Source organism: Papilio polytes, unplaced genomic scaffold (genome assembly GCF_000836215.1).
Source record: "Papilio polytes unplaced genomic scaffold, Ppol_1.0 DF824191.1, whole genome shotgun sequence".
NCBI lineage: Eukaryota > Metazoa > Arthropoda > Insecta > Lepidoptera > Papilionidae > Papilio > Papilio polytes.
In genome coordinates, this window is record NW_013525013.1 from 2,365,478 (window position 1) to 2,377,096 (window position 11,619).

At 34.4% G+C, this 11,619-nt stretch overlaps 1 protein-coding gene across 1 annotated transcript; it reads left to right on the forward strand.

The window, feature by feature from the left end:
* Positions 1-362: 362 nt before the first annotated feature.
* LOC106110754 (enhancer of split mbeta protein-like) lies at positions 363-1,434 on the forward strand. Its single transcript, XM_013292651.1, has one exon. The coding sequence runs from the start codon at positions 446-448 to the stop codon at positions 1,043-1,045; it is 600 nt and encodes a 199-aa protein (XP_013148105.1). The 5' UTR covers positions 363-445; the 3' UTR covers positions 1,046-1,434.
* Positions 1,435-11,619: the final 10,185 nt, after the last annotated feature.

An 11,619-nucleotide genomic window follows, 5' to 3' on the forward strand; every position in this document is an offset into this window, starting at 1 on the left:
TTTTATTAACTATCTACTTTTAGAGCTATATAGGTAAACTACGACGTAAAAAATGTAAGGTATAATAGGTGTCAAAGCGCAACTTTCTAGCGCACGAATGAAGCGTGATCTAACTAGGTATCAGGTCGGGATCGTCGCCGGTCGGCGCGCGAACAATTACCGAGCGTGGCGTCGCGGCGCGGCGTGCGCGCCGGCGATTGTTTACTGCGCGCACGCGCGGCGAGCGCGTGGCCCCCCGCGCGCCCCGCCGGCGCCCCGCCCGCGCCCGCCGGCAGCTGCGCCGCACAGGTGGCGCGTGTGGGAACTCGGCGGCTCCGTGCGTTCCCACGATCGCGCGCCCTCAGCCCCCTATATAAGCCCCCGCCCGGCCGAAATGAGCGCATTCCGCGTTCGACGCTCGACGCAATCGCACGCTCACTAACTCACAATCACCTTCCATACAAACATGTCTTACGAGATCGCGTATTCTCTCGCGGACGACGGCCCGCAACCCGTCTCGCGCACTTATCAGTATCGCAAAGTGATGAAACCGATGCTTGAGCGCAAGAGGCGCGCTCGCATCAACCGCTGCCTCGACGAACTCAAGGAGCTGATGGTCAGCGCTCTCCAGTCGGAGGGCGAGAACGTCGCCAAATTGGAGAAAGCCGATATTTTGGAATTGACAGTGCGACACTTGCACAAGCTTCGCCGCCAGCGCAGACTGTCGCTCAACCCGACGGTCGACGCTGACCGCTTCCGGGCCGGATTCACCCACGCGGCCAATGAAGTTTCCCGGTGCTTGGCATCGATCCCTGGCGTGGACGTGAGGCTGGGCACACAGCTCATGACACACCTCGGACACAGACTGAACGACATGCAGCGCGCCGCCGGTGCCGAAACCCCACCGGCCAGCCCGCCCAGCCCTGCACTCTCCACGGTATCCTCGTCGTCTGGCTACGTGACCCCATCGCCACCGGCTTCTCCAGTCCCCATGCACACAGCCGTGCCCCTGGACTGCACGACCAACTCTAGCCTAAAGACGCCGGCGGTGTGGCGACCCTGGTAAAGAGCGGTGCTAGGAGCTGGCGGACCCGGCTCCACGGTCACATCTGTTCCAGCACCGCTCGGAGTCGCACGCGCGCCCAAGTGTCCGCCCGATCCATAAGTTTAGTGATATATGGAAACATGAAGACTCTTAGATCTCACAGTTATTTAGTGTTAGCCCTTTAAAATCCTAGTTTGTAAGTTTAACTTGAAAGCTTTAATTGAAATAGTTTTGTAAGTAATTTTGTGATATTAAAAGAGTTAATATTATTGTTTAAATTAAGAGATGTATCGAGCCTTGCCCGACTTTGAGTGGGTTCGGATTGTTATTTTTTATCGTTGAAAAGATTTCACACACATGTGAACAAGTACGAGAGAGTAAAATTAATAAAAGAATTATTATCAAACAAATATCTGAATTTTATTACATTCCTTTTGGAACCTTTACACATTGAACACTATAATCTAATCAAAACAGGGTAATATAAAAATATTTTTATTATTCTAAATATGTTAATAAACATAAACGATTCTATAACATGCTAAACGTTGATTATAAATCACGTAATATATGTGAGAATGTGGGTGCCGCCAGCGCCATACGCCTTGCTGTATACAAACAATACTTTGTAGACAATACGATAAATATTAAACGAGGTTAAGGGCGCAGACCTATGACATGGCGCGCCATCGCGTGCTCAGTAACTTTCCTGTTTACAGGGCACAGACACGCACCGTTCAGCCACTCGCACTCTGATTAACAATTATAATTAAATATTGGCCCTACGATTCTTTAAAATAGCATCAACTGTAAAAATAATTAAAACAGTCACAAATTGTTTCCTTACAATTTTAAAAATGCATAGTACTATACATCTTAAACCAGACCACTTTTATCCCAACATTTGAGCGGGAAAAGACAGTTATTTCGACTTACTCTTAACTTGATGAACACTTCATATGTCAAAAAAAGGGGACAAAAACTGCACCGAGAGATTAAGCGCCATGATTTAATTATTGTTTAACATTTATCAAGTTTCTCATAAGTAAATAGAAAAGTCTAACAAGTCGTATACGTAACAATCACAATGCATTTCTTCCAAATCCTTGTAATATTTATTCAGAATAGTATAGGTTGCGATACAACCATTTCGGGATGTTTGAGTGACCTCAGACAAATAACGCGGTACGGTAGTTACATGAGGTAACAAAACATCTAAATTTTTTCCTTGTTTGTGATGAAGTCTGCTAATTATGAAAATTATTTATAAACGATTATAACATTTTTTATACACTTCCTCATGACCAATTGCTATGGTTATTCGTTACCCTAATTTTAGGGAAAAAAATTAACATTAGCTTACCTCAACTTGCCCGTGACTTTATTCTCGCGAATTGAGAAAACAAAGTCTAAAAGTAGCCTTACCGGCTATTTTTACATCAATGTCAAATTTAATCGAGATTGACTACAATATTAAAAGCAAAACATAATACATGACGTGAAAAGCCGAGTGCGAAAGTAGTTGAATCTTTTTAACTTACTTTTATCTTTAATTTAAGAAATAGTTTAAGCTTACCGTCTACAAATCGTTTTTAGTAAGCAAGTCTAAGCAAAGACGATGTAATATCATTTAAGTAAAACGTAAGGCATACAGTCTAAATAACACCTGATTTTGCAAATACATATTGTTTTTAAAATAGAAATCTCATTTGTATATTTTTATTCATGTTTCATTATTCTAATCAAAATATTTAAATATCGTGAGATTACAATAGGAAGTAGTTTCAAAACTAATACCCGTAGCGCCATCTATTGTTGAAAATAACTAACAAGGAGTCCGAAAAAGCTTTGAATTGCAACGTCATCTAGCGCAAAGCTTTAGGATTACCTTGAGAGCTTTAACGAACATTTTTAATGGAGTTTTAAGTAAACTTCGAATTATGTTAATGGATTTATAAATTCTATTAAATGGACGCAAAAATTCAACATTCCACATAAATTAGAAAGTGACGAAATAAATTGAGAAATTGATGGTTTTATCTTAAGAGAAATGTCATTGAGCGGAAATGAGGAAATAGTTACATTAATCTAAGTTCTAATAGTGATAGATATATTTCTTAAATCACCTGTTATCATGCATAATTCGTATCTTATGTATATTAATAAACATATTTTTGTAACAACAAATGATTTACCATGTGGTGAAAAATCCTATAAAATCAATAATAAAATTACGTCGTTATTAAAATTGATGAATCATTATACATTATTTGCTCGGCAACAGCTAGGGTTGTCGAATACTGAAAAGCTATTAAATTTAAAAAGCTAACGACAATTTTTAAGGTAAATAATATGTAAACTTGTAACGCTATCAATAGATGGCGTTGCATAAAATAGATATTTGAGATACTTTAGTCGATAAAAAAACGTAACTTAACTTTCAAAAATACGTATAATTTTGAGATGTAAGATGCACGTAAATATTCTAGAACTACGACAAGAAATCAAAACAAAGGAATGATAAAAATAGATTCGATAGTGTTCGGTTTCTTATTGATAAGTTATCGCTACTCGCTTTCTTGGAATAATTCGACAGCCCTGGACTATTAAAAATAATATCACAAGGAGTTTTTTCTATTGCATCATCGTATCACGTCACATTGATAACAATTTACGATAACATGTTCTTTTCTTTATAATAATCTTATTTCTTTGTACAATAATACTTATATGAAGATTATCACATGTTAATGACGTGAATACCTTTGGAAACCGGAACGTCACTAACTGATACCCTACCATCTACGCATTACAATTAACCATAATTATTTAAAAAAAACACTCTCTTTACCATAACAAATAAAATAAAAAGTGCTTTATTTAACTTTACCAGCGTCCTAGCGCCTTAGGCAGTCAACGCGCCATTTTCTAACGTGAATTTTATCTTAATCTTTGTTAGAGTTTGGCGCTTAAACTGCTAAACGGATCTCAATTAAATTTGGGATAAATTTAGAGGATATACAAAAGGCTGTTTACTTTTGGTTTTTTATTTCCACGCGGACGGAGTCGCGGACGAAAGCTACTACTGAATATTTCCCTTAGAACTTGTTGCTATGTACATAAAGCATTTATATGTAACAACGTAGCTACAGTTAGATGTTTTTATTAAGTAAAAGATAGCGAGGTTAATTACTGTTAAATGTAAGCTAATCAGTAATAATTACTTCAATTTAACTCATAACAGTGCGTCAGTTTTAAAAAAATAACAACTTCGTTAACGCGTAGTCACCTATATGACCTATAAACCGCTTTTCAAACAGAATCTATTCAAACTGAGGCGTTTATGAATTGTTGCTATTCCTTCTTCTTTAGTAATGGAGAAGATAACAATTGAATAGCGACATTAGCCCTAGCACGATAATTATTGCGAAATGTTCGTACCTATTGACACCGACAAAATTTGTTTGAAATTTGTCAATGCACTTGACACCCGATAGAGGGAATAATAATAAAGGCGCTACTCCTCAAGATGGGTTCTGCAAATTTTGTCGATGTAGAAACGAATAAATCTTCATCTTTTTCGTGCTATTCCCACAGATTATACTAAGTAATTGTGAAAGGACCCAATCGTAAAATGGTTACAATTCTCGTAGGTAAGCCCTATGTATTCTAGGTCATTAACAATAAATACGAGTAGTAGAAGACATAATGCATTGTGTATAGATGACAATAAAGTGCTGTGTGTTCAGACAAAATAGAGTCGTTGAGGAAAACGATAAGGTATTTTTAGATGTGTTTCATTAGACGATAAAATACTTTTCAATGGAAACTTTACAGCTGATAAATGTTTATCGAAAACAAGTCGCTCGCTCGCGCATCAGCGATATCAACTCATATCTATTGTGGGCGCGGTTTCTGGGTGTAGGTCTATGCTTACATAAATGCTTTGTTACCATTGTCATTATTATCCTGAGTATATCAAGTTATAGACCTTGTCCTAAGTCATTAAATACAGTAGTTTGTTGAGAAGATAATTAGATCAGTCTACCAAATCTGTCTGTCAGTGACAAAAAGGCGATATGTTTATGTCTTTTGAATTGTAACCTAAAATTAAATACTTATAACGCTTTAGGTATCGTCGTCTTCTATTTTCCCCGAAATGTAATATCAGTAGGCCATTTTGTTTTTTTTTAAATGCTTAGATACTACGTTCATAAGTTACATTTATGACGTCGACTTAATTGAATTGAAGAAATTAAGACCATATCTTCTTATATGGTACTGTAATTTATTTCTTTCAATAGTTTTGTGAAGTTCCATATTATTGTGATACGTCATAAAGCAGTCACAATTAGAGAGTGATTGCGGTGTAACAGCTTATCATATGTTGGTTACAACATCTCTCAACAACCTCACGTGTTGCAAACACCTCGTGCGTCATCGAGACAATTATGTATAATTACGTTATTTATCTTGTGCTTATAAATATTATGTTGTCAGGGGAAAAGTTATTTCTTCAAAATCAAGTTAAAAAACGTAAACCCAAGTCACGGAAGTTCCCACATACTTAGGATAATTGTTACTGACGTCTTGAATTATCTTAAATGCGTTAGTTTCCGATTAATAAGGCTACGATTTCGCGGAATAGCCTTCAAAGGCTTGTCTTGGAAGTACCATTGACACGAATAGAAACTAAGCACATAACTTAATTTTATGCCTTCATTTATGAAACCGGAGAGATATAAGTTATCTACGTTCTTTCAAACAAATCAAAAGGAATAACAATTTTTACCACGATTTCAGTTTCAAAACTATCTGAGCATCAAATCAAAAGTGATAAAATATATCGATCTATATAATTATAAAAACGGCGCAATATAGAAATAACTTGAAAATGAGGTTATTGTCATTTTGAAAACCCGTAATACAGATATATTAGTTACTTTATTTCAAGATAAAGATTAAAATTGTTAACTAAGTATTTTCTTCGTACAGTTATGCAAAATGACATAATCAGTTATAGCTTAGTGGGTATTGTTCGTATTTACCTGTAGATATAGTCGGTACATTTTTCTATCAGCACGTGCAACGAACGTAATATTATCTGAAGTCAAGGCTCACATGGTTGAATGTAAAGCCGCGTTTTCACTGAGACCACGGAGTACCGCAGACTTTGCCAATTCAACCGTTGATATAACGACTTGCATTTTTATAGATTGCGTTGTGCGGTTTAATCTGTAAAACACGTGGAAATACACCTTAATATTACCTTTTACGAAATACGTAATTAAAGCACTTTGAACACGTGTTTCGTGGTATTAGCGTAACTTATTAAATATGAATGATGTTATCTGCTATAATGTATTGCGTTCTATTTTGTCATCAGGTGATGATATTTCTTGTACTGTACAATTTAAGAAAACTAAATTGTAATGGCATATTAAATATAGATTATAAATCGTTGCTAATTCCTAACCAAAGTAAGACAATTTATAGATTTCAGGAGTAATATTAATTATTTTTTAAGGTAATCTTACTAAAATTATAAATGCAAAGGTTTAGATGTATGGATGGATGTTTGTTAGAGTTTGTAGCCCAAACGACTGAAAGTTTCTCAATGAAATTTGGCATACATGAAGAGGACAGTCTGGAAGAACACATAGGTTACATATTTTTGTTTTTATTTAAGCTAGTTATGAATATTTCAGGACCTTAACAGTTATTAAAAATATGTGTGAAATATGAAATAATATCGGAACCATTGTCGTCATATTATCTGCGGCTTCAAATAGACATTATTTAACTTATATCAATGGAGAATTTCCTAGCATTCGAACGCTTCAATCTATAAATAAGACCATTGTGTGATAGTGTTACTTCAATGACATTATCTCAAATTATCAGCTACCAAAATACCTACTTATAAATAATTCTGTAGTCGACTCGTGCTGTAGGCCGCGACATGTGACTGTTATCTTACTGCGAAACACTCGATACCGCGGATACTTCCAGATAAACTGTTATTGTTGCTAACTGATGATTGACTTTTGACAAGTTTAAGATAGCAGTTTTATTTTGTTATTTAAGTATAGAAGGAGTTACTTACTGCGCTGGTGCAGTAACCCAAAATGGAGCTTAGCCCGACATGAGAGATCGTCAACGTCGTTTGTTCTGCGCTTTTATCTGCCAGTCGATCGACTCTAGCACAGAAATCCAGCTCTACGGCATCTCCTCCGCGGTAATAGAAGGAGGTACGGATGCTGAAAGATTTTGAACTATTATTTTAGTTGTAATATAACTTAATAATTAGGAAATAGGAGTACAAGCAACTCAAATTATGTTACAAAACACTTTGAATGTACATTCAATTAATTTTCATAAAAAAGACATCAATTAACTTAAATAAATGAATTTGTGTTACAATTTTAAAATATTTATATCATTAAAATTAAAAAACCAGTCTGTCAGTATAAATCATGTCCAAAAAAAGTCCTACATAAAGTATATTTTGGCAAAACTGGACGAAATAATCGCACAATATATCGGTCATGTGCCTCTACGTGACACTCGTTTGTCCTCCACTTGTTTGTTTAATTCACTTGTCAAGAGTGACGCAATGTTTCGTCATATAATCATAAATCGGTTTTAGGTATTAACATCTATTCACTAAGTCTGGTCATCAGATGATCAAAGTTCAAACCAACATAGGTTTCTCCGGGAAAATTTAGGTTATATTCAAATTATTGTTTACACATTTCATTCATTTCTCTCATATTATCTTACCAACAAAACAATGTCAATTACTTACCAAGGCATTTACTTGTTCCAATCAATTGTAACAGATGTCGGATATTATCAAATGAACTTCGATCTCATTCACCAATTAAACGATCGATTCATTACACTTGTCACTATGTTTCTGGAAAAAAAAACTTCTAGAAATACCCTCATTTTCAATAGATTACTTAAACAGAAATGTAAGCGTTCGGAATCCTGTCACATAGTAACATTTTGTAGCATATTTGCTTACCGTCATACTAATATTTACTCGTACGCAAATAATCTCTTACCATAAGCCTACTAATGAATCCAGATAACACTGCGATATTCCAAAATGACGTCTTAACAAATCATAAAAATATAAACAAATTTTACTATAGTGTTAAAAAAAGTTAATGACATTGTAATTATAAACCTGGAAAACATAATTCTTCTACCATTGGAAAAAAACAATTTTTGATTTGAAGTACCTATACACTAAAAAAAATGGTTTATTAACGTCACCTAATAGTAACACTCCCAAAAAAATCGTTCTGCTTTTAAATATAGGTATATTAATTCCGTTAGCCAAATATCGCGGTATCGTACTGTAGTCAGCAAGGACAAAAATTATGATAAACTACTCGCAATAATAATTGTACGCAAATAACGACCTTAGCGTCTGTGTTCAGTGACAAAACACGATCACAGAAATGAAAATAAACTTTAATTTACTTTTTGTTTTTGTTTCTTTTGGACCCACCTATAAATTACAGAATAACATTGTTACCATATAGGACTCACAGCGCTGTAGCTCTCTAATTTGGAAATCTCGCTAATAAAAAGGGAAAATTTAGATGGATGTTTGTTAAAGATTGTAGCTTAAACTGCTGAACGGATCTTGATGAAATTTGGCATAGATTTAGATGTTAGTCTGGAAGTATAAATAGGCTTACTTACTTTTGTTTTTTAAATCCCATGCTAACGAAATTGCGGGCGATAACTTGTGTCATCAATTTACAAATAACTCATGTCACTGAAAAACCAAACATTATGTGGAAAACCCGAGGGGGACAGGAAAAATGTTTTTTATATAATTTTTTAAAACAGGACACATCTAGGAAAGTGGTAAATATGACTAATAGCGTATTCTTTGAAAATGTTAGTAATAGACGTAGAAAACGTATTATTAAATTACGTGGATTCACCACCGTTCGGTTTTCTCAAAACTTTCTGCGGTGCGATCCTCTGTGGTATTTCCAGGACTAAATTTTTTATATTAAGGGCATTACAAAAAGCAAGTACACCATTTCCTCAAAAACCGGAAACGCGACTACAGTTCTTCTGGTATTTTGGATTTCCAGAGGCATCGTTGTTCACCAATGTGCACTCGTTTGCCCCCTTTTCTTAAAAAAAAGTTTACTTTATGAAAAACTTGAGGTTAACACAAACTCATCGTCATACTAAATATTGAATTGAACTAACTCTAGTCTATTATCAATAGCCTGCCTTTAATTATTATACTATAATAACTTAATTTAATTTAATTTAATTTAACAATATATAAAAAAGAATCATTATAACAAATACTCTATGTAGATTTGTAATTTTGTTTATTAGAAGGTCGCAGTTCACAGTCGAATTAGTACATAAACTTTGATTATTAATTGTAAGTTTTAAATTGTTATTTAAATTACAATGTTCTCTTATATTGTTCCTTTATGAAAAGAAAGGACATGGCATATTGAATAATATCTCTGTCGGTGGGTAAAATAAACAGTTGTCACGCACTCGCACAATGAAGTTTAATTTGCTTATTCCCAAATACTACGATGAATATCCTTATAATTTGTGGTTACAAAATATACGCTATCATATTTCAGTATATTATAACAATGCGCGAAACGGAATGACGTCAGCCATTTCAAAAACGTACGGTAATTACAAAGTTGTGCAACATTGTAAATAAACGTAGATAATCGTCATCACCCGTTATAACAAGAAACCTGATAAGTATTCTACAAATCAATTTACAAGAAATACAAGTAACATATCAATATATTACATAACATCTACAGTCAAACTTTCAGACAAAAAATATTGAACTATCATGATCTTTACTCTTTAGTAGCTTTTGCCCGCAACGCTTTAGGCACAGGATTTAATAAAACCTAACCATTCCGAGATACCTTCTTACAATCGTTCGTTTATTCATCTATCCAAAACTTTTGCATTTATAATATTGAGTTATAAGGTTTTTTATGATCTTTGATCTAAAAAATGAAACATCTATCAACTTGCTTTTTAGTAAATGGTCCAAACACTAGATTTAAAACAATCTATAGTACAAACCTATTCATAACTCCTATAAATCACGTGCAGTGTACACGCGAGCAATAGCGTCATATATTGAATCAAACACCTACGTCATGAACGTCTTGCACCACTTAACACGAGACGTAGCTCTGACGTAAGCTATGACGTAATCTATGACGTCCGACTAGGGCTTGCGGCCGTTTTGTACGAACATTGGTCATACCCACGAATGAGTAATATCAGCAGATCGATGACGTTTTTGTGCGTCATCTTATGAGCTTAAGACCTCTTTTACAATTAGTCAATGTCTATATTAAACCCAACCAAGTATAAACTAAGATATTAGTCAAGTGAGTAAATAAGATTACTAAGTAACGAATTTATAACAAGTTAAATATGTTGCAATTAAGTACATATAAGCATATCTTAAAACAAACATATCTCACTAAATTAAATTGATTTATATTTACATCTGTTTAAATTTTAGTATTGATAAAGTACAAGCTTCCCCTTTCTAGTTCATAATTGACATGTAATTATAAAACATGAAATGAGACATCAAAGTTAAAATTAAAAATGGAGTAAACAGACAGCCATAAGTTTGTCAGCCATGGATTTATCAATATTAAAATTATTTAATGAAAACTTGAAAAAATATAATAAGTATAGATAATTAATATCTTTTGGCAATAAACTTTTCACGAGACAATTTACGCAGTTATGATGTTTACTTTGTTCTTCAAAATCAACAGGGCACTTTCAACTTACAATGTAATCGTATTAATTTTAATTGTGTAAATGATAAAACTGTCAAAGTACGACCCTTTCATTTAAGATTTCATAATATTTACTCATTCTTAGACACGGACAAGGAAAAAGTACGTTTTGGTTTCTGAATATTACATTTTGTTCGTATAAAAATATGAAGTTATAAGTAGTTGACTTTTCACTAAATTTAACAAATAAAACTGGCAATATTAACTTAAGCTTCCTTTTAATGTTAATATTACATTAGCTTTTTAATTTTAAGAAATTCAATTTATTTGTTGACACATCTGATAACCGCTCTTTTATATTAGATAAAGAAATGCCTACAGTATTATTTTGATATACAGGATCAAAAAGGTTACTTAGTGACAATTTAAAAGTAAATAAAATTATTCGAATAATTAATTACATTACACAGAGTATTTGGATAACGTAATAGCACGATACATTTTAATAATACAGTTAGAATTTCTGTAACAAATTTGCGAATGATTCAATTTCTTTTCTTTCTTACACAAATACACCAGAAACATAAATTTTGCAGTAAAATAACAATAAACCATTGTGTAATCTCTATCAGACATCATATCTGAATTAAATTCAAATATGTTTATTAATTTAATTTAATCATAACAAACTAATGCTGACCCAAGGTTTGCCTTCCGTATTTGTAACGGCAGAGTCGCAGCCCTGGCCGTTGTTTGCGCTGGAATCTTCCCGCGCGTGATAACCCGCCCGACATCGTCGGCGCC